General features: G+C 46.9%; 1 protein-coding gene across 2 annotated transcripts in view; it reads right to left on the minus strand.

Moving 5' to 3' along the window:
* The window catches only part of SAMD4B (sterile alpha motif domain containing 4B), a 37,246-nt gene that overhangs the window by 10,044 nt on the left and 3,084 nt on the right, over positions 1–24,118 (minus strand). For both annotated transcript variants that reach the window (XM_047078068.1, XM_047078069.1), the window contains exons 2-3: positions 13,149–13,551; positions 3,559–4,029 (exon numbers count right to left, since the gene is read on the minus strand). In XM_047078068.1, the coding sequence (XP_046934024.1) occupies positions 3,559–4,029; positions 13,149–13,344 (667 nt within the window). In that variant the 5' untranslated portion in view covers positions 13,345–13,551. The remainder of the gene's footprint in view (positions 1–3,558; positions 4,030–13,148; positions 13,552–24,118) is intronic.

Below are 24,118 nucleotides of genomic sequence, written 5' to 3' on the forward strand. Positions count from 1 at the left end.
TATTTGTTTACCTGCTTATTAACTGTATACCCCCCTGCTACGATACAAGATCTGTGACAGCATCTTTGTATCGTCAGTAATTACAGGGGAGCCTGGCCCAGAGGAGCTGCTTCATTAGTATTTGTACAGTAAATGAATGAACGAAATAAACTGCTTCCTCAACATCCCTGTCATTGGGTCTTACCACCTGCCAAAGTTTTTTTCTGGTACTGAGCTAAAATCAGCCACCCGTGAGGCCCAGTGACTCAGGGTGAATCGAGGCCTTCTTCCACAGGATGTTTCACACCCTCCATCCATCCCATTCCTGAGGTAGGAAAAGGGATTCAACTTGATTTGAACCATTCTCAGGACAGGGCAGGTTTCCACGAGCGTCCAGACCTTCACATGGAGCTATTCCCTCTGCCTAGCTCACTGTTCTTCCACCCTTCCCTGACAGCCACTTCAGCGTTCGCTCCTCACTCAAGTGTTACCTCTTCTATGACTCCTTCCTCTGCATTCCCTGGGGCCCTCAAGCCTAGCATTTACTGCCTCCATCACTAGCCTGCCTCTTGCACTGGACTCTGGGCTCATGTAGAACAGCAACCCCACCCACGCATTTCTGTATTGCCATGACCAGGTGCAGGGTTATGATACACAAGAGCCCTCATTTCATAAAAGCCAAAAAGAGGGCACCTATGGACCTGAGGGTGCCTCTAAGCTTGGCATAGGGAATCCAAAAGTACCCAAAGTCAAAAAAAAAAAAAAAAAAAAAAGACAAGGAAACGAAGCCAAAAAACCTCACCCTGGGTAGGTGAGAACATCAAGGCTCAGGGAACAGAAGCCCTTTGCCCCAGTTCCCAGAGCAAGTTTGGGAGGCACAGACCTAAGACCTAGCCTTGTTTCTGATGGAAAGGCTGGAATTCCTGTCAGTCCTCCACTGAAACTCAGCCCAGGAAGGACAACCAGCCTGGTACAGGCTCCAAAGCACCTTCCCTCATCTATTACAATATCTATGTTCCTAGCCAGGAAATCACCTGAGGGAAAGGGCAGTGCACTGATAGCCCCCTAAGGCTAGCCTCCACCTCTGCTGTGACCTCTGGGGTCCTCTGCTCAGGGCTCCTTCCAAGGCTCTGGCCTTCCAGAAAATGGCACCTTCTAGGCCCTAGGGGACTTGGTATAGGTTTTTCTTTTTTTCTGTGGCCTGTCTTGGTGCCTATGGCTTCTTCCTCCTTCCCTCTCAGCCAAGAAGAAGGCAGGCAAGGCTGAGAGGGCAGGAAATTATCTTGATTGGAATGATCGTGCAGTTCCCGAGGAGGGCTGCTTGGCCAGGCACTGGGGTGGAGGCTGGCCACAGCATGAGGGCTATAAAAACAGGAATGCCGGCCGGAGATCCAGGGCCTCACACTCTCCGAGAAACCCTGGTCTGTCCTTGGCAGCACCCCAAACCCACCCTGCCTGCCCTTACAGGCCAGTCCTTGCTGCTCCCCACTCAAAAATATTTTAATGGTTTCCTGTTTCCTGCAACTGCTTGAAATTGAAAAGCTTCACCCTATCCTTCAAGGCCCCCCAGAATGTGGCCCTAATATACTGAGATCTGAGAGTCAAGACAGATCTGCACCAAAATTCTGGCTCCGCCACCTATTAACTTTATGATCCTGGGCAAGTCACTTTGTTTGCCCCCTCTGCCTCCGTTTCCAAGTAATGTCCTTGGCACAGGGGCAGGCACATAGTAAACGTGGATGTTGGCTACTGCAATTACTCATTTAAATCCCTGCACCTCTCCATCCCAGCCAGACATGTCTGCATACTCCAATTTGCCACCCCGTGCCTTCCTTTCATGCTATGTCCTCTACCTGGAATGCCCAATTCCTTTCTCTCTTCTGGTTCACACCCCCTTTCTGACAATGTTCTTGCTTAGTCCTTTCATAGCTGCTATTCCTATTGGGGGGAGGAAGAAACGCATGGGCACCCTGCATGGTAACCCCTCCCATTGATGAGGTCTGAGCATCTATGGGAGGGTCACTTTTAGGTGGAGGCAATGTAGCAGAGTAGTTACAAGTATGAGCTGTGGAGCCACACTGCATGGATTTCAATGCTGGCTATACCACCTGGGGCAAGTGACTCTTCTGTGACTCAGCCAAAGAATCTGTATGTATAAAGTTCTCAGAACAGCTTTTGGAAAAGACCGAATGCTCAACAATCTTAGCTAGAATTATCATTATTAGTATATTTTCTCCATTTGGACCCAGAAACTATGATGATCTGAGACTATAAAACAAGGTCTAACACCCTCTGGGTTGCCAGAGTTGCCAGAAATGCCCTCCATCCCTGTTTTCCCTGATTCTTACCAACACCTAGGAGGGAGGCAGGTGGCCAGGACATCCATATTAAACTGGGGAAAGAAAGATACTCAGGGGACAGAGGGTGTGTACCAGGTGCCACAGAGCTGGGTACCAGAGACCCAGGGTTCACCCCGCCCACTGGCATGGATGACATTTCACTGCCACTCTCTTGACTTGTTTTAGCCAGTACCAGCCAGCCAAAGGGGACCAGCCATCTTGAGGGGAAATCTTGGAAACCTCTCACCTGGAGTCAGGTAATATTATCTCACCAAGTCTCAGAAATCCCGCTTTCCCTTACCTTGTTCATTTACACTAGTATTTCAAAAACTCACTAGAATACCAGCTCCTACTGCTCACCCCAGCCTCTGGGGTGCTTACCAAGATAGCCCTTTCTAGACCACTTGGTTGGAGAACAGCATTGTGGCCAGAGGCAGGATCTGGTGTCAGACTTCCCAAGTCTGAACCGTGGCCAGTTCTACTACTTGTTATGACTTCTCCTCTTTGGATCTCAGTGTTCTCATCTATAGAATGAGGCCGATGATAAGGTTGTGACCAGGACTAAACGAGATCACGTCAGAAAAGTGCTCACAGCACAGTCAATGCTCAACACTACCTACCGTTACTACTACCATATAGAGTGAATTACATCTTATATATAAACAGGCTTACAAACACAGATTTCTCAGAAACAATGCTATTAGCTGAAACCACATCCACAAATCCACCATGTCTAAGCTGGAATGGACCTTAGATTTTGGCCATTAACTCAATACTTTCAGAGGCCAAGCAGGTGTCAGACATGCCCAAAGGGAGGTGGTGGGGCCAGAGGCCAACTGGGGTACATGTGCAGGGTCTGAAGGGGGTGGACAATATTTAATCCTTCAACCCCTTCTTACTGCTGCTATAGGAATACAAGCCTTGAGTTTTCAGATTTTTTTTTTTTTTTTTCCTTTTTAAGAGAAGCTGAAATCTGGAGTTTTAGGGGAAAATTCTCAATTTCTTATGTCACCAAATTTATTTTAAAGCATAAGACAAAACCAAAGTTTCAATGTGTTTGGGCTCAACAAAACAAGTCTGTAGGTCAGATATGGCTTCTGGAATGTCAGTTCACAACCTCTGCACTGCCTCATAAAGCTGAGGCCCGGATAAGTTATGAGACTTGCCCAGGACCAAAGAGCAAGTAAAGAGAGAGAGCCCAGTTTGACCTTTTTCAAGTAGGGACCCCCCACTCCCTCACCTGTGTTTGCATTGCTCCCAATACTGTTGATGGCTGGCGGCACTGAGCTGGATGGGTGGAAGGGCACGTGTCCATTTTCCCGGGGTGGTTTGTCCTGCCAGCCTGGCCCTGCCTCCCCAGGGCCCAGCTCTGCAGGGCCCCCCCATTCATCTGAGCCTTGGCGTGAGTGGTAGGTAGGCTCAGGCCGGGTGCGGAAGCCGCTGGCCAGCCGCTCTTCCAGGTGGCTCAGCCAGAGGGCCAGTGCATTGCGGTCCTCCAGTGTGGTGGCCGGGTGGATGAGGGCGTAAGAGAGCAGCTGGCGGCTCTCCTCGATGAAGGCATTGCTCTCGATTGAGTAGGCCAGCACTTTCTGCAGCAGTCTCATGTACTCCGACTTGGCCTCCGTGTTGCCTGGCTGAAGCAGGGGCAGGTGGGACAGCAGGAGGGATACCACCTTCTCTTTGGACTCCTGCTGCCACTGGCTGACGATGGCTACAGAGGGAACAAAGGGAATGTCAGAGAAGCCAGGGTAGGGGACTCCCTCAGCCTGCTCCCTCAGCTCCAATCTCCTTTCCCTTCTCCCTTCATGACCCCTTGACCTCTGAGCTGGTCCTTCATACAGGTGAGACCAAATGCACTCACCCTACTTCCAGAGTAATTTTTCCTGGTTCCAGCACTCCTACTCTCCAATACCTGCTGTGGCCCCCCAATCAGCCAAACTTGCTACTCTGGAATCTGAGCTCCTCCTGCTGTCCCCAGGCCTGCCCTTCTCGTTGTATCCCTGTTCTTTATCTCCATGGCCTCTATCTCCTTTCCCCTATCAGAAGAGCCTCTTCCCTGACAGCGGATGACAATGGAACACAATGGTTAAAAGTCTGGGCTCTGTAATCAGATAGTTTGGACTCCAACTTACTAGCTAGATCTTGGGCAAGTCATCTTGAACCTCACTGCACACGGATTTCCTAACCTGAATAGTTTTGGGGATAATTACAGTACCCAATTCACAGTGTTCCTCTGAGATCCAATAAGCTGATAAAGAACGGAAAGTGGCCAGGCATATAAAAGAATATATTTACTAAATGCTTGCTGTTTAAGTGGTAGAGACCAGCCTCTAGATTTTCCTCTTCCAATTGGTCCCATTCACCCAGACGGATTTGTCTTCTCAAAAGCACACCAAATGTCATGTTCCTGACCAGGAGCTTCCAATGGCAACCAACAGACTCAAGTTCAGGAACTCCTAGCCGACAGCACCTTCATTTTTAGGGCACTCGCCACCTCCTATTCCTCCAGATAAAGATGTGGGATACCCCCACATTCCCTGGGGCTCTCTCCACATCACATTCATCCAAGTTTCCACACTTACACTGAGATCCAAGGCTTGAACCTACAATAATATCTTTCCTCCCATTTGAATTCTGTCTTTTAATGGACTGCCTAAACCTGCCCTCCTCCAGGAAGCCTCACTGACCAGTCCATGCCACAGTGATCTGGTGACATCTCCTTCCTATCCCACAGTGTGAGGGCCTAAATCTGTCTCATGGATATGAGCCAGGTTTCCCCTTTTGACCCAGAAGGTCACTCCCTAAGTAATAAGGCCCCAGACCCGCCACATAAAGGTGGCCTTGGGAAGGAGCTATTACAGGTCTTCCTTGAAAACCTTGTTACCACTTCTGTGAACTAGCTCAATGGACTGCAGGGTGGGAGAAAATGCTATAGGGCAAAGGAAACACTTAACATCTGTAGCCCTAAGAAAATGAATCATACACAACTCCCAACTCACCATATAACTGCACATTCTCTTGGCCTGGGACTCTCTGCTCTAAGCTGCCTAAAGAACCTCTGTTTAAGTGCCCAGGGATTCATCTATTCATTCAGAGTCATCAATTCCTGCTATGCCCATAGTACTGGCCAAAATAGAACAGTAATACTACACAATAATGATAATGAATAACATTTATTGAGCACTTACTATATTCCAGACACTATGCTAAGAACCTCACCTCAACTCTTTTTAACATTGCCATCTTATGTCTGCCCCTCCCCCACTCATGCTCTTTCTCTCTCTCTCAAATATAAACAAACATTAAAAAAAATTAAAAAACAAAAAAAGGGGCACCTGGGTGGCTCAGTCAGTTAAGCGTCTGACTTCGGCTCAGGTCATGATCTCGCAGTTTGTGAGTTCGAGGCCCACATCAAGCTCTGTGCTGACAGCTCAGAGCCTAGAGCCTGCTTCAGAGTCTAGTCTCCCTCTCTCTCTGCCCCTCCCCTGCTCATGTTCTTTCTCTTTCTCTCAAATATAAATAAACATTAAACAAACAAACAAAAAACATTGCCATCTTATGGATGAGGGACTAAATTTCAGGAGGGGAATCACTTTCTCAAACAGACAGAGCCAAGACCTGAGCCCAGGTCTGTCAGCTTCTAGAATTGGGAGGAACATTTACCAACAACACTATACTAGTTCTTCAATGCCAAATCTCTTGTTCTCCACCCCCTTCCCCCTCCGCCATCCTTGGCTTTCCTGATCTCATGCAGGACCTACCACTCAAGGCTAGGAAACCTTGTTGAACCAGCTTCCCATGACTACAAGGCTGTCTCTTAGGTCATCTCCATATCTAAGGATGTTTCCAAGGTGGGACAGGCCTTCCTGACTTGAGGAAGCCTTCACCTTTCCCACCCCCCCACCTCCACATGGCACTAGATCATATAGGAATGAATACCCTGGTACCCCATTCCCCTGGCTTAATCCCTGAGTTTTTGGCTCTTGATGAGGAGAAATAGCGTGATGAAGATTAGGGACAGAAAGTCAAAGACTTATATCCCAGCTGTGTTATGCAGTTGCCTGGGCAATACACTTCCTCCTCTGGAAAGGAGGGATTACAGGTCTGCTGAGAGGATTTAGGGAGACAGTGCATGTAAAGCACCTGACAGAGTCTGCCCACAGTAAGCACTCAGTATGACTCAGTGATTGGTGTTTTTCTCCCTTCTCCTCCAACAGTCAGCCTACTCCTTCCAGCCCTACCCTGATGTTCTCAATCGCTGTTGTTTAGGCCTTACAGAGTAGCCAGAGGCATCTGGGACAGAGAGAAGCCTTGTCTAGTCCCTCCCCCACCCCAGGATACTGCCAGGACCCCAGGGCTAAGGGACACAGCTTCTCCTCTGGTACTGCCAGGGGACGTGACAGAACAGCCCCAAGGGTTGGGCTCAATGAAGGACCTTGTTCTACCATGGATAAAGGAGAGAGTGGTTTTGGACGACTGGAGGCTGACCCTGGGGAAATGTGTGCTCATGTGTCTGTGTAGCGGTGTGGTGGGGAGGGCGGGCCTCCCATGACTGGGAAGCATCAGTGAGCATTGGATCTGGTCCAAGGAATTTGCGCAGCCTCAGGCCCCTTGGGGTGAGCCCAGCTGGGGCTGCAGATGACGGGTGGGGATGAAACTTCGTTTCCTGCTCAGATCAGAAAAGTCTGGCCCAGAGTTGGGGCACAGCGAGGGCCCAATGAATACCTGCAGAATTGAACCCAGATGGTCTCCTAGAAGGTAGTGGTGTCTATGTGTGTATAGCGTGCCCTCTCGAGGATCCCCTGACCTCAGGTGACCCTGTTTCATATCCTAGCAGAGTATACTGAGTAAGGGCACAAGTTCAACAGGCAAACTTGCCTGGATTCAAAATCTACCTCTGCTTCTATGAGCTAGGTCAACATATTTGTGGGCCAGTCCTTTAACCTCTCGGAGCCTGGTCTCCTTTTCTGTACAGTGGGGGTAGTAAAAGCCACTATGTCACAGGGTTGTTGTAAAGGTTCAATGAGACAATCATGCAAAGCACCTGACATGTGTTAAGTACTCCTGTCATTTTAAATATTATCATTGCTTTTGGTTGAAGATCTAGAGCCCACGCTGTTTCAGGGCTGTGGGGAGCAAGTAATATGGGAGGGCACATCTGGGACTCCCCCTTAAGATTCCCAACAGGGGTGGGGGATTTCGTGCAGTTATTTACCAAAAACAGACATATCTCTGGTTCCTCTGAGCTAGACGTACAACAAGCAATGATGAAATTCTGGAGGTGGGCGGATGGGGGAGGGGGCTGGGAATGCCATGATGCCAATGGCTGCTTCTCACCAAGCTGCAAACCCAGATTCTGCAGGCACGGAGAGGACCAGAGACACTGTGCATGAGTACCCTCCTTGGCCAGGTGACCAAAGCTAAATAGGTCATGACCCTGGGTCCTGGCAAATCATAGGAGCCAAATATATCTTGGACACTGCCACAGAGCAAATCCATTTTTACGTGCTGGGCTGTTGCAATAATCGTGGCAGCCTCAGGCACTAGTCACAGGGGCTGAGGTTTGGCTGCAAACATGCCCTTCTCTATCTCACCCCAGCTCACACAAACATGGGGGAGGGCCAGGGGGCTCACATTTTTGTTTGATGAACTGTGTCAGTAGAGCTTGAAAGGGAGGGTGGAGGCATGAGAGTTGAGCTCTGGTGACTCATTCAGCCACGGCCCCCTCCTGACCTCAGTTTCCCCACCCAGATTCAGTAAGCCAGATAGGGAGGAGCTTAAACCTGCTGGATACAGGGACTCTGACTCAGAGGACAGGAGGAGGAAAGAAATGCAGGAAATGTGGCCTAGGAAGCTGAAGGACCTGGGAGGGAAGGGGATTTCAGCTTCCCTGGCTCTATTCTTTTGGTCCAAGTCAGCATCAGGAGGAAAGAGAGGACTAGCATTACTGTTACAGCTCCACACAGGCAGGGAAGACAGCAGTGGGAGAAGCAACAGGGATGACAACAAGGGGAAACCTGGGGCCTCTCCTTCCTGTTCCACAGACCCTTAGGGTATTGCTTTTCTGTTCCTGGGTATTGTTTCAGATTCTGCTTCTATGAAACCAATGCTGGCTGCCTGGGTTTGGGGGACTTCCTTAAACCCTCCCAACTGCTTGAGAGGAAGAGCCCAGACCAGATTCCCCTTCTACAGCCCCAACTCCCCACTCCCAGCAGGTCACCACCTTCCTGGGCCCACCCAGCATCAGCGTCAGTATCAAGACAAGTGGTTCTCCACTGGATGCACGCAAGAGCCAACTAGGGAGCTTAAAAAATATTAGACTCGCTGGGGATAGGACCCAGGCCTCAGATTATTTTTATAGAGTTCCTGAGTGATTCTGACATGAAGCCAGGGTTGGGACTCGCCTAGATCAAGCTGTCTGTACTCCCTGCCTTTTTTTTTTAAGTTTATTTTATTTGAGAGGGAGGGAGAGAACGAGTGTGCAACATGCAATGAGCAGGAGAGGGGCAGAGAGACAGAGAGAGAGAGAGAATCCCAAGTAGGCTCCGTGCTGTGCTGTCAGCGCAGAGCCTGATGCAAGCCTCAATCACACAAACTGTGAGATCATAACCTGAGCCGAAATCCAGAGTCAGATGCTTATCGAACTAGCCACCAGGTCTCCTATCTGCCCATTTCTTTCTTTCCTTCCTTCCTCCCTCCGCCCCTCCCCCACTTTTTTTTTCAAAAGAGAGTGAGCACAGGGGAGGGGGCAGAGAGAGAGAAAGAGAATGTTAATCAGGCTGTACACTAAGTGCGGAGCCTGACACAGGGCTCGATCCCACAACCCTGGGATCATGACCTGAGCCAAAATCAAGAGTTGGAACACTTAACTGACTGAGTCACCCGGGCACCCCCCATCTCATAAAATATTAAGAGCTATTCCTTTAGAAAAATGTGCTGAGCCCCCAAAGTTATATGCTTGGCTGTGGCTCTACCTTCTTTGGTACATTATTTCAGAGCCCAAGAGGCACTTGGAGAGTTATGGATCCTCAGGCTCAAGAGGGGTGGAACTGGTCCAATGCACAAGAGGTTTTAGTGGCAGAGTTGGATCTAGAACTCCTGGATGTTCTGATTCCTATTCTCATGTCCTGTAACAAATGAATCATCCAGCAGAGCATCATCTCTCAAACCGTCCAGTCAGCAGAAGAACTTGTGTTCCCAGGCCCATCCCCTCAGGATTCTGATTTCAGGGGTTGGGTCAGGGTTGGGGCGGTGGGGAGGCTGGATTTTAAGAGTCACTTCCCTCCCACCAGGTGATGTGGACAATGACGCAAGTTTGGGAAACACAAGGGAATGGGAAGCCCATAACAAACAAGGGAAGAGATAAAGTCAGAGGATGCACAGTTCCTCCCACAAGGTAGGCCTCTAGGCCCAGGAAGAAGCTACTTCCTTCACAAATAAGGCAAGGGGGCTGTTCTACTTGAGGGAGGGACCGAGACAGGAGACACAGGCCTCCTTAGTCTTGGAGCCCCCATGTCTATTATTATTATTATTATTATTATTATTATTATTATTTTAGTGTTTATTTATTTTTGAGAGAGAGCAAGCAAGTGTGCACGCAAGCAGGGCAGGGGCAAAGAGAGGTGGGCAGAGGACCCAAAGCAGGCTCTGTGCTGACACCAGTGAGCCCAATGTGGGGCCTGAACTCAGAAACTCCAAGATCATGACCTGAGCTGAAGTCGGATGCTCAACCGACTGAGCCACCCAGGTGCCCCAGAGTCCCCATGTCCATTAAGAGTCATTAACAGTCTGTAGAATTTGCCTCTGTGACCACTTCTCTCTCTAGTCATGCTCTGCTCTAGTCCTGGCAGGTTTCCTGCTGACTCTGATATACACCATAGCCCTCCTTCTCTCATTCTAAGTTTTCCCTACCTCTCCATCTAAGTACCAGCTTGTTATATATTCTTGCCATCTGACCTGGGGCTGCGGCTGAAGACCTTGATTCCTATTTTCATTCATCAGTGAATTCGTTCCACATCAATTCTCAACCCTGGCTAGGCATTACCCCCAAATCCCAGTGCAAACCATCTGGGATGAGCATCAGGTTCTTGGTATAAAGGGTGCCGTGTCTTTTTAAGGCGATGTGGTAACCAGGAATCTTTTACATCCACATCACTTCAAACTAGCAGTTCCACAGAATTCTAGGAATTTATCTTAGAGATGCTTAAAGGGTACTCATTGCAGCACTGTTTGTATGAGCGAGACCAAACAGACCATAAAGTAGAGCCTACTGGTCAGGAGCAAGAGCTCTAAAGTCAAATTCCAGTTCCACCTGTGACCAGTGGTATGACCCAGGGCAAGTCACTAAACCTCTCCAGACCTCAGTCTCCTTGTCACTAAACCTCTCCAGACCTCAGTCTACTCATCTATAAAATGAGGGAACCGTAAGACTACCTTACAGAGCTGTTGTGAAGACTAAATGAGTAATAAACGTAAAGAACTGTTTGATACCCAGGTAGGCCTCTATAAATACCTATTCTTCCTATTACGCAGCCATTAACAATGAGGCATATACATGTGTGCTGGATATGAAATGATCTTCAAGTTACACTGTTAAATGAAATTGGTTAATATGCACAGTGTTCTACTCTATATATTAAAATGATCTGGGCGCCTGGGTGGCTCAGCTGGTTAAGCAGCCAACTCTTGGTTTCAGGGCTTTGCGCTGACAGCGTGGAGCCTGCTTAGGATTCTCCCTCTCCCTCTCCCTCTCTCTGCCCCTTCCCTTACACATGCTCTTTCTCTCTCAAAATAAATAACTAAATAAACTTAAAAAAAAAAAAAAAGATCAAAACAGGGGTGCCTGGGTGGCTCAGTCAGTTAAGCATCCAACTTCAGCTCAGGTCATGATCTTCAGGCTCGTGGGTTCGAGCCCCATGTCAGGCTCTGTGCTGACAGCTAAGAGCCTGAAGCCTGCTTCGGATTCTGTGTGTCCCTCTCTTTCTGCCCCTCCCAAACTCGTACTCTCTCTCTCTCTCAAAAATAAATAAAACATTAAAACATTTTAAACAAATGATCAAAATAATGAAAAAGCTGAAGGGAGACTATGTGCATACTCATACATCACAGAATCTCTCGCAAAACATACACCAATTGGGAAGATGGAAGTATGGAAGGGAGGAGATCTCACTTTTTACTTTTTATAGGGTTTGATTTTACAAGTTTTGAAAACAAATGCAAAAACTAAACATGCTCTAATAAATAGAATAAACACCACTGGTGATTCTGAGATACAGACAAGATTGGTACTTAGTGCTCATCCAACTGCCTTCACAGGATGGGGTGGTAGGGAAGTGTGACAAAGCTGCATAAGAAAATGGCCTGCCCCACAAGAGCCCTACTTGGGGGCACAGCCATACCACAACCAAGAACTCCTGCCACCGATGTCAGAGCAGAGATGAGCCCTCCCTGGTGTGGAGGGGTGTGAAGCTGCTGAGTTCTGAGCCTGCTGTAGTCTTGCTAGATTCTTGCTCTCACTGTCTGCCAGAACTGGGACTTAAAGCCGGTGTGAGTCCTGGCCCGAGGAGCCACCTCACCCTATAACCATGGTGCTTCTCTGACTTATACGTAAATATTCGGAAAAATAAAGGGGATTGTTACGAAGGCAATGGGCCTGGGGAGATGAGGGAAGCCAGGCAACTCTGTGGCTCCTAGCAGCCCATGGGGATTTCCTTACCTATGAAATGGGGAAAATAACAGTACCAATTTCATGGGGTTGTTGTGAGGACTAAATGAGTTATTCACAATAAAAACAATTGACATTTACTGAGTGTTTACTACATGCCAGGCACTGTTCTCAAAGCTCACAACGACCCTAAAATGTAAGCATAGTTACTATCTTGGTTTTAGAGAGGAAGAAACCAAGGCTCAGAAAGTTACTTTGTTATATTGCAAATGACAGACCTGGGATCTAACCCTAGACAGTCTGACCCTAGAGCCACTAAAAAACACTGCTTTCCAAGTTAGTATATAAGTACAGCCAGTACTTGGTGTGTCGTAAGGGCTTAACGTGAGCTATTATTATGGGGGAGAAGGTGGGAAGGGTTTGGATGCACTGACACGGAGCCCCTGGGTCCCCTTTCCAGTTAGCTTCAAGTATGCACGAAATGTCCTCTTCTCTGGCCTCCATCTCTCTCACCCATCACTGAGGTCAACAGCTCTCCATCCCGCCCTGTGGAAGCCTAGAGGCCAGAATGGCTTCAGCAGTGTGTCCTGAGAGGGTTCTCTGGCCTGACTCCTGTCTATGACTGGGGCCCCTGAGAGAGTTCTAGAGAAGCCTGGCTCACCAGGCTCCTGGTACACACTCTACTGAGTGCTTAGGGAACTGATATGGACTATACCTAAATTCAAAATTCTCTTGAAGCTATTTATGCCTTAAGTCCAACCTACCTTTGTGCCTACAGAACAGTTTAAGATTACTTGTGAATTTCTAAAATTCTCTCCTAGCTCTGGTGTCCCAGAGCTTGAGAAATGACTTATTTGTTCGGCTTCCAATCCCCTTTCGTAAGTAATGACCTTAGTCCCTTCCTCTCAGTCGCCCAGACAAGCCACCCTATATAGCTCTTCCTCTGCTATAGGTTGTTTCCAGTTTGCACTGCCATCCGCCAGTAGCCCCTCATTTCATGCCTGAGGATATCTGGCAACAAAGCCCCAGGAGACCAATGATGATGACTTGGGAGGTCAGGGACTCCCCCTCCACCAACAAGCTGAGAACCCACATTTCTCAGCACATTGTGGGGTGGGCCTCCTCAGCCCTCCGATATCTACTCCTGTTCCGGGGTGGAGACTCACCAGCACTGTTGGCCTCCGACTCTAGCAGGTGGATGTCATTGCAGTCCGCCAGCGAGTGCTCCAGGCAGAGCTGCAGGAACCGGGCCTGGGTGCGAGTGACCCGCTTCAGAAGTGACAGCAGGGCCACCGTCTGCTCACACTCATTCCAGCCCTTGAACCAGCCAGCGAGGATGCCCACCTGGTCGCGGAACATCATGGTGCCGGGCCTGGGGCCAGGGTGGGGGGGACGGCGGTGGCGAGGGCCAGCGCCGTCACATGGTCTCGGCTCAGAGCTCCTGTTACCTCTCCCCTGAGGGCCAGGGCTTGAGGATGTTCCCTGGCGTGGTGGCAACGGGCGGTGGGGGGAGGAGGAAACCTGCTCACATCGGGGGAGGTCTTGGTCCAGCCACACCTCTCCAGGCTCCTAGAAAAGGAAGGAAGGTGGTCAGACAGAATGAAAGGGCTGGAACTGGCCTGGTGAATGCAGGTTGAGAGGGTAAGGAGGCTTTATGCCTTCCTCTCCTAGGGTGTCTGCTCTGCTGAGCTCCTGGGAGAAAGAGGAAGCCAACACCAGACACTAAACCAACTTTCCCACCAATCTCCAGATGTAGAAAAAACACCTGATTGGGACTCAGCAAGACTAAGAAGAGGTTGCCCCTCAGTCCTAGCTATCAAAGGGCCAAAGGAAGCAGAATTAAGTTGGTAGGATTTTCCAGCAATGGGAAATAGGAGAGGCTGCACACTACAGGGAAAGATCTGAATTAATGGAAACCTGGCCTTATGTGACATGTGACCCCCAGCACATGCCCTGACCTACCTCTTCTGAGAGTGGGAAAGAGTGATTGCTCACCTGCTAAGAGGACTCCATGGAGTTTACGTATGTCAATCTAAGACTCATAAAGCTAGGATGTGAGTGGGTGGTGACCTCAGTGGAGATCTCGAGTATGCAGATAGCTAAGTGATCAGTAACTGCCTAGGTGCCCAAGGGTAGGGGCATGGACAAAGGCTTTTTCAAAGATTTGGGGGAATCTTACCTCCTTCAACCCAGCTCTGCCACTCTGGAAAAGGTGCAGCTCTGATCTCTAAGATCCCACTCATCTCTGCTCTGAGGTGAGTCTCCCCCAGACCTCTTCTTCATTCCTCTGAAGGCTACCCTGACCCAAGTCCCCTGGCTTCCAAAGATGCCTGTCATCCAGACTCCTAAGAGCACGGAGGATGCCAACTTGAGAAGGGTCACATCCAAAGTAAAAAACTCCCAAGCTAGAAAGTGTCCAAATTCCTCTCTTGGATGGGAACTACACAGGAGCTGTGTTAACTGGGCAGACAACAGGCCTATTCTTCAGTTGACTGATTTCTGGACACTACTCCGAAGCCTTTTTTTAAGTGTCTCGAGCTCCAGGTCTCTACTCGCATTTCCTGGTCTGTCCCACAACCAGTGCCTTGGCTCTATCCCCAAACCACATTTGGCTCCACGGACTGAGAACTCCACACAAAGACCCACTGAACTTGCTGGGCTCATGTCTTGCCACCTCCCTGAACTTCCATCCTCTTGCTGAAGAGCGCTGTGAGGTGCATCTGACAATGGCTATGACTCACCTGGCAGATCCTCTCTGGGACACCTGAACAAAGCAAACTGACCCAGATGTCAATCCCTTTGCATATAAGGGCAAGTGTAGGGGAAAATGAAATCTTTTTAAGTTTATTTACTTTTCTGATTAATCTCTACACCCAATGGGGGGCTTGAACTCAAGACTGTGAGATCGAGTTGCACGCTCTTCCAACTGAGCCAGCCAGGTGCCCCAGAAATCTTTTTATTATTTTTTATTTTTTTTAATTTATTTTGAGAGAGAGAGATGGAAAGAGAGAGTGAGCATGCATGTGCAGAGTAGGGGCTGAGAGAAAGGGAGAGAGAGAATCCCAGGCAGGCTAGGCTCCCTAGGCTCCCTCAGGACAGAGTCCAATGCGGGGCTCGATCTCACAAACTGCGAGATCGTGACCTGAGCTGAAATCAAGAGTTGGACGCTTAACAGACTGAGACACCCAGGCACGCCAAGACATCTTTAAAAAGGAATCAAATGTTGCTCCTGGCTTAAAATCCTCCAATGATATCCTAAACTAAACCTAAACTAAAACTGAATGGATCTTGGTCTACAGGTCCCTGCAAGACTCCTGTGGCCTCTCCAATTTCATCTGGTACAAGTTTTCTATTCACTAGAACTCTTTCTTCAGACCTATTTGTGGTTGGCCCCTACTTGTCACTCAGGTCTCAGCTCAATGTTACTTCCTCAGAGAGAGCTTCCCTGACTATCGGATTTAAGGGGTCTGTCACACTATTTAGGCTATTTCTTCTATATAATTTGACACCCTCAGATATTATTTATGTTTGTTATTTCTCTTTCCACCAAAAAGCAAGCTATATGGTTACCCAGTGCCCAGAATGGTGACTGGCATACAGACGGTTTTCAGTATGTATTTGCTGAAAGAATGAATAAATAAGGTGAGCATGGAAGCCACAATTGGGATTTCTACAGCCCTGGAGAAGATGACAGAAGGAATGGCCCATAGGATGGGAAACAGACTTGGAAACTCTGTCCTAAGAGAAGTTTGAAGGCACTGAGGAAATTTCCCCGGTGGAAGAGAAGACTTAGAAGGAATGATATAGCTGACTCTGAATATCTGAAGGGGTAGCACACAGGAGAGGAATTAGATTTGTTCTTTTGCTCCAGAGGAGAACCAGGGTGGATGGCTCTAAGTGAGAGGGGACACGGGAAATGTTGAGAGTCAAGAAAATTCAGTTCTAGTCTTGCCCTAGACACTGATTCACTTTGACCTGGAGCTAGTCTGCTTCCCTTCTCTACAATGTGTAAGATAAGGAGTCAAACTGGATCAGACACGACAAATGGGTTTTACCTCACGGGCTAACTCCCAATGACTGGTAGTGGCTGGTTGGGGCACTATGGTGTGAAGGATCCAGAAGAAATGAAGCAACAGGAGTATCCATCAAAGGGCAAGGATTAATCAATTGGGGCACACCTCATACAAAGAGATATTACGTAGCTACTAAAAACATGCTTGATTCTGATAGCATACAAAAAACATAGCATGTTTACATCTATATATAGTGTTTGATCTTTCACCACCAACCTGCAGGGCTGATCATAAGCTCCATGGTAATACATACAATACAATGCCATTTTCATAAAAAGAAGATAAAAAGCCATACAAAAATCCTTACACACCTCATTATATCTACATGTGTATGTGTATAGAGAAATGTGTATAAAGACACACCCTAGGCCGTTCGCATTGGTTTACCTCGGAGAGGAGGAATTATTAACAGTCTCTTTATGTAACTTTGTAGCACTTCACTAGTTGTAAGTAAACACGTATTACTTCTATAATTTTTAAAGAATTAAAAAAAAATTTTTTTTAAGGCTGCATTCTACTATCTGGCTCAGTGAGAAAGAATACTGTGACTGATTATCAATGTTTGCCCTGGATGCAGGATGGATGAGTGGTAGTTCACATGCCTGAAAAATCAGTTTCTCTTCCTACCTCCAACATTTTGTGGATTTCAGCCCTAAGGAGACAGCATCTGCCTTAACATAAGGAAGAATTTTAAAATAATATATCTATCCAAGAATGGAACTGGCTGCCACGTGAGGAGGTAATAGCTCCCTGGCTGCTGGAAGTGGTCAAGTGGAGGCTACATGAACATCCCTTGGGAGTGGGAGGGATTCCTTCACTGGGTGGCAACTCATAGGATAGAAGGACATGTTACTATTTCAGACAGAACATTTGTGACGAGAGGTTTGATATGCCAACAACATGTACGGCAAAAAGATGACCAAATCCACAAAGAGACCAAAGTTGTGCACACTCTTTCCCATAAACTTTTTCTGGGTTGTTAGTTTTCCAAAGCAACAGCACTGTGCCTCCCAAATAAGCTGACGACCAGAATCTTCTCCCAAGCCAAATGCTATAAGCAAAGGTTTGGGACAGAGCAGGGTCTCAAATATGACACTTATTAAGTCCAGGTTTTGAATGAAGCAGGCTGGTGAGGACTATGGTGAGTTAGAAAGCACATACCCTATCTAAAGGGAGAAGTCGTGATTTTAGCTCTAATCAACTGCTGCCATGTGGGAATGTGGGTCCAGTGTTGTTAGGTTTTAGATTTTTTTTTTTTTAAAGGGGAACCGGAAATCTGGACTTTTAAATAAAATTTCCCCTATTTTTAAATATTGGAAACTAATTCACATTAAAACAGCAACAGTGAACCACCATGAGGAACAAACAAAGCACGTGGCCTGCAGTCCTTGGATCAGATGGACACACACTGGGAAAAGACCAGAAGTCTGTGAACTGTCCTTCCCTCAGGCCTCTCTGGTTTATACCTTCAAGCTGCCCAGTTGTTCAGGGAACATGACTGGCAGAGAGGATCTAGCGCCCAACAATGGCTGTGACAGTCCTCAGTAAACACTGGGGGCTTCAGAAAAACAAACAGTTGCTTTTAGGACAGGAGAAGGATGTTGGGTATTTGTTCTGGATGGTGACTAGAGAGGAGAGTGATATGGCTTCTTCCGTCAAAGGGCCAGAGGTCCCCGGCTACCTCTTTTCCTGGGTGGTTGGCAGCAATGAGAAGGGGAGACCTCGGTTAGTGACATGGGCCAGGAAAGAGGCATCACGCTGACTATTCCAAGGCACCTTACACTGTGATGGATTTTGGTGGATCTGCTGCCAACCATCCATGCCCATCTTCTGATACCAGCCCCTGAGTTCCCTTTGGAAAATTAACTGTCTTCCTTGGCTCCAGAAGTAGACATGGCAAGTCCACTGGTCAAGGAAAGTCTTCACTGGACTTCTGCTGGAACCATTGAGGAAAAGAAGTTCTCCATTAGGGTTGCTGAGATTATACATCGCCTGATGTTACTGGCTGCCCCTTCGGCTACCTCAGTGAGAGAGTGCCTCAGAATGAAGCCAACACAGATGAAAGCAGAGTCAAGAGATGAGGGGACAAAGAGGGAGACCTGTTCACATCTGAAGATCTGGATCCAACCTAGTCAGACTGAAGCCACCTCACTCCAGACTTTTCAGTTATACGGACCAATAAATTCCTTTTGGGCTGATGCCAATTTGTGTTTCTATCACTTGAAGTTGGAAGAGCCTTGACCGCTCCCATACAAAAACAGAATTCACCACTGCTCTGATCTCTTTGTCATTGTGCGACAAAAAAATGACTCCCTGCCTTTGAGGAAAGACACTAGAGGGGAATTTCATCGGAAAAGTTCTCAAACAGCCCAACTTACTGCTGCCATATTTGCTCTCTAAGGGACCAAGTAAGCTTCTGTGGAAGCATCTACCAATCCTGGAGGGTGGAAAATAAAGCCAAAATTGGCTAAGAGGTTTTAGGAAAAATTACTCACTAGGCTCCCTTCATTGGCTTCAAACAAGAAGCAGCCCACAGATAGGAGGTGCCTCTGGAGCCAGCTCTCCTCACTTGGAACCAGCACTGTGGAGTCAGATGTAGCTGAAAACGGGGCTCTCCTGCTGACACTTACTTGCTGTGTTGACCTTTGGCAGGTAACTCAGCTTCTTCCTCAGTGAGGCTGGTTATAAGAATGAAGTGGAACAATGTACGTAAAAATACCTACCATGATGCTTGGCATGTCTTCATATACCATATATCGTGTCATGGGCCAGGCCCTATGCTAACAGCTTTCTGTGGGTGAGTTCATTTAATTCTGAAAATAATACATACACTATACCTTACACATATATGTGACATACGCATATATTACACGCACATATGCACATGTACATGCATAACACTATTCTCATTTTATAAATGAAGAAACTGACACACAGAAAAAGTTAAGTCACTTGTCCAAGCCTACACACAGCTAAGCTGAGATTTTCAAGGTCAAACAGTCTGGTTTTAGAACCCTTGCTTGTTCCTAAGAATATTATAGCCTCCTGTAAATTCCCTTCCATTGCCTAGGAAAGTTGGGTAACAGGCACACCCATTAATGCCAACATCTCTGGATGAATAAGGGGGTTCTATTAGCCTTCCTACCCATTCCTAGCCCTTCTACAGCACACGCTGTAGTTACCTAAGGTTAGTTACCTAAGGTTAACTCACCATCCTGACCTGAGCAAGAACAAGAGAATGTCAGATGCCAAGGGAGCTCAACTTCTCTTTTGTAAAAACTAACCATTATTTTCAGAAACTCCTGAAATATGTACACAAAATATGCATACTATTGCCTCAGCTAAGAATGAGGCTTTTGTATGAACAGTCCTGGGGAAGGGAGGGAGAGGAGTGGAGAAGTCAGGGGGGCCTCCTGGAAGATAAGCATAGCCTAGGAAGCTGTGGGAAACCCTGGAGTAGAGAAGCTGGTTCCCTCTCCCCTTGCCCCCACGTATTGCTTTCACTCATCCCACGCTTACAGGTGTTGACCCTTCCCCACTAAAACTCTATCTTTAGCTCTTCCCTTTCTCTATACTTGTATCCTCTCACTTGGATGTAATCAACTCCTATAGATTCAACTATCATCTCTCTGTGGACAACAAAGAATTTCTTAAGTCATCTTTGACTCCTTTTTCTTCCATACGATCTAGTCATCTGGTCTCGATAATTCTTTTTTCTTAACGTTGGCTAAACATGCTATCCTTTTTCTTTCCCAAAACTCAAGTGGCTCTGGGACCAGACTGTCTGGGTTGGAAACAGAATCCTACCACTTACTACCTGTGTAACTTTGGGCAAATGATTTCACCATGCTGTGTCTGTTTTCATTTGTAAAATGGTTTTAGTAACACTACCTACTTTCATAGAGTTGTTAGCTATTATCATCATCTTGTCACCAATCCCATCAAGTCCTGTTTTCTCTATACACCAAACATATCTATTTCTCTTATTTTTTACTACCATCACCATATTCAAGTCACTATCCTTTCTCATCTGGACCAATGTAATGCCTCCTAATCCACCTCCTGCTTCCATTCTTACCCTTTTTCTCCTTGCAGAAACCAGTGAACATTCTTAAACAAACAAAAAAACCCAAAAAACAAAAAAAAAAATCCAATCATGTCACTGTCTTGCTTTAAAAACCCTTTAACAGGGGCGCCTGGGTGGCTCAGTTGGTTGAGCGTCTGACTTAGGCTCAGGTCATGATCTCGCAGTCTGTGAGTTCGAGCCCTGCGTCGGGCTCTGTGCTGACAGCTCAGAGCCTGGAGCCTGCTTGTGATTCTGTGTCTCCCTCTCTCTCTGCCCCTCCCCCACTCATGCTCTGTCTCTCTCTCTGTCAAAAATAAACATTAAAAAAAAATTAAAAACCCTTTAACAGCTTCCCAAGTCTCTTAAGTGAAAATATAAATTCCTTACCATGGCCTACAAGGCCCTACATGATCTAGCCTCTGTCCCCTCTCCCTCACACTTGTCTCCTTGTTGTTCCTTGAACACATCTCAGGGCTTCTGCCCTTGTTAACCCCTCTACCTGAAGTTCTTCCCCAGATCATCACATGGCTGGTTCCCTGTCTTCAATTAAATCTGGATTCCCGTGTGCCCCAATCTTCCTCATCTCCCCAGTAAAGAGTTTTTGGTCTGAAACACTGAAATCAAAGGCTGCAGCTCTTCCAGAAACACTTAGATTGTAAGATCCATGGGGGAAGGAAAGACTGTGACTGTATTATTCACTGCCATATATTTAAAAAAAATTTTTTTATTTTATTTTAGAGAAAAAGAGAGAGAGCACATGAGTAGGGGTGAGAGGGAGAGAATCCCAAGCAGGTTCCATGCTCAGCGTGGGGCCCGGAGCTCAATCCCATGATCTTGGGATCATGACCTGAGCTGAAATCAAGAGTCAGATGCTCAACCAACTGAGCCACCCAGGCGCCCCATTACATTTTCAATTCCTAACCTAGCACCTGGCACATAGCACATCCTGAATAAAATATCTGTGAAAAAAATTTTCCACCTTGCAGCAGTCCTTTCTCCACCTAAAACAATGTTTAGATTAGCCTTACTCCAAGATCGTCCCACAACTTGGTGCCTTCTCATCTTTCAGGTTATCAGTCTCGATTGTCACCTCCTCAGAGCCCAATTCTGACCTTGAGTATAGTGGCCACAGGCACCCTCTCTTCCATACTATTGTTTTAATTCCTTCATAGCATGTATCACTGATTTCTTTTGTGTATCCTCTCCACCCACCCCCATCAGAAGGTAAGGGCCATGAGTTCCAAGACCTTGACTGTTTCAGTCACTGCTCTATGTCCAGAACCTAAAAAAGTGTCTCCATAAATTGTTTAACTGCTGGAGTTGAGACTTGCATACTCTATATACTGTTGTTCTGTAACTTGCTCTCAATCAGACTGTATTCAACAAATTTACACTAAAATAAAACAAAACAAAACTCTACCCAAAGTAATTTACTTAACTCTCTCAAAGTTCAGAGTCCTGAAAACCCAAAGCTGAGGTACAGGATTGAATACCACTACTCCTGGATTCCATTACCCTACCCTGAGGCTACCACCAAACCTGGCCAGTCACCTCTTCCCTGTCTCTCTCTCTCAGTGAGATCCCAAAGGAAAGTCTGGTTGGATGGGATTAGCCATAAACTCTCTCTGGATCCAAACGATCACAGACTGGAGAATGACTGAGGCTAGAGAACAAGCAAGGAGGGGAACGGCCACCAATATCAGAAAGCTCATGGGATGGAATCACAGCAACCTCAGTTAGCAAGAGAATTAATTCCAGGGTACAGAACTCCAAACATGTCCCTGAGGATCTTCTGTTAGTATTTCACACTTACTCAAGGAAGAAATTGTTTTCAAACTGGGGCTTTCGGGAAAGAGTTCTCTTTCCGCTAAGGGTGTTGAGGTAGGATTAAAGCGTAGGGTTGCTGAAGGCCATCTCTGTCACCACAAAGTAGAAACTTGTTGAGGATGAAGACACTCCTTGTAAAAATGGGCTGAGATTACTGAGAAGATTGTTTTAACTCCTGGATGAAGCTAAGACTGAAGTCATCCTAGCTCTGGACTTTTTAATAATACAAGTCAATTACTTCATTTTTTGATTAAACTAGCTTGAACTAAGGTTCTGTCATTTATGTCTTTAGAGTCCTGGCTGACGTGAACCATTTATTTTTTTTATTAAAAAAAATTTTTTTTTTAATGTTTATTTATTATTGAGAGACAGAGAGACACAGAGCGTGAGCAGGGGAGGGGTAGAGAGAAGGGGAGACATAGAATCTGAAGTAGGCTCCAGGCTCTGAGCTGTCGGCACAGAGCCCGACACGGGGCTCGAACTCACAGACTGCGAGATCATGACCTTAGCCGAAGTCGGTCGCTTAACCAACTGAGCCACCTAGGTGCCCCGAACCATTTATTTTTGATAACACTGAGCACTTATACGCAGGACACTGTTTTAGCTACTTCATGTGTTAACTTATGTAATTCTTATAATAACTCTAGAACATAAGATACCATTATTGCTTTCATTTTTTAGCTGTGAAAACTAAGAGCCAGGGAAGTTAAGTAGTTGTCTAGGTCACAAAACTGGTAAGTGACAATGCGGGACACAAATCCTGTCTGGCCCCAGAGTCTGCATACTTAACTTATACTATGCTATAATGCCTCCTCATTGCACCCAACCCTACCTGAACAGAAAATCCAACTCTATGACTCATGGCACTATCATCTTGGGATGGACAGGGTCCAGAAACCTTCTATTTGTGCCACCTGTCCTCAACATTTATGAGGTTAGTTGTAGTTTACCTAGCTCGTAGGATTCCCTATGAGGAGCATGAGATGAGACTACATGTGAAGCATTTAAACAGTAACTGGCAAATAATTACTCAATGAACAGTAATCATCGATATTATCACTCTACGGGTCACAAGAGTATAGCTGGCAAATATAATAAAGATGGAAGAGATCTGTTTTCTTTCATCTCTGTCCTTTAAGTGAAGAGAAGAGATGCCATGAGTGGGAGATGAGAAGCCCTTCTTATCTTTGACCTATTGCAAAGCTGTTACCTCTGCCTGGAAGACCACTCATCATTGTCCCAACTCCTGTGGAACACCACCGAGCCCAAATACCACCTTTTCCATGACGTGTCTTTCCAGATAAAGGGTTCCTTCTTTCACTGCCAAATTTCCACAGCATATAATTTGTACCTCATGTTCTGCCCTGTGTACCTGCCCAACCCCTCTAATGTACTGTGAGCTCACTGAAGGCAGGCCCCAGTGTTTATCCTGTGATCTCCATTTCCCCTTCTTGACCCCAGAGAGAAACAGAATCCCTTGGAGAAAGCTGAGAGCCCCAGACTTATAAAGACTTATAAAGGCTGAGGGAGGCTGAGTGGCCAATGAGGATGAGGTGAGGCAGGTCACCAAGCATAGGACCTAAGGTAGCTCAGAATCAGGAGGGAGCACAAAGAAAAGTCCCTCAGATAGCAGTGGGTGGGGCACAGAGCTTCTTCTAGGAGGAGAGGCAATGTGCGCTGGGTACAGGAAGAAGACAGGAGGGGGTGGGGAAGGTGTATACAGCCTGAATGGGGAGTGAGATCTGAAAAACTTAGAGATTTCTGGCCAAATGCAGAAGAAAGAGCTACCCTTCTCTAATGATTCCCAATAACTTACAGAAGGCAGATCCCACTTTGTGGGATTCAGAGAGAAACAAGACACATCCCAGTACTTTCTAAACTTGCAGCCCAATGAGGGTGAGTGGACGAGTACATGAACAACTAAAGGGAGAAGGTGAGTAGTGCTCTAGAAGGGAGGGCTCCGGACAGTAAGACACAGAATGAAAAGACCTGAAAGTGCCTTTAAGGGAAGGTACCTATGCGGTGAGGAACAGATGGAAGATTGGAGATGGACACATGTGTTGAAGGAGACAGCAATTTGAAGCGAGAACACCAAAGGCTGGGGTATGGTGTGCAGGGGAAGCCAGAAGGTGAAAGTGCCGAGGAAGACCTGAAAGGAAACTATTCAAAG

This window comes from Lynx rufus, unplaced genomic scaffold (genome assembly GCF_022079265.1).
Source record: "Lynx rufus isolate CCGP_SWC_20201006 ecotype Redwood Valley unplaced genomic scaffold, mLynRuf1.p SCAF_16, whole genome shotgun sequence".
Classification (NCBI taxonomy): domain Eukaryota; kingdom Metazoa; phylum Chordata; class Mammalia; order Carnivora; family Felidae; genus Lynx; species Lynx rufus.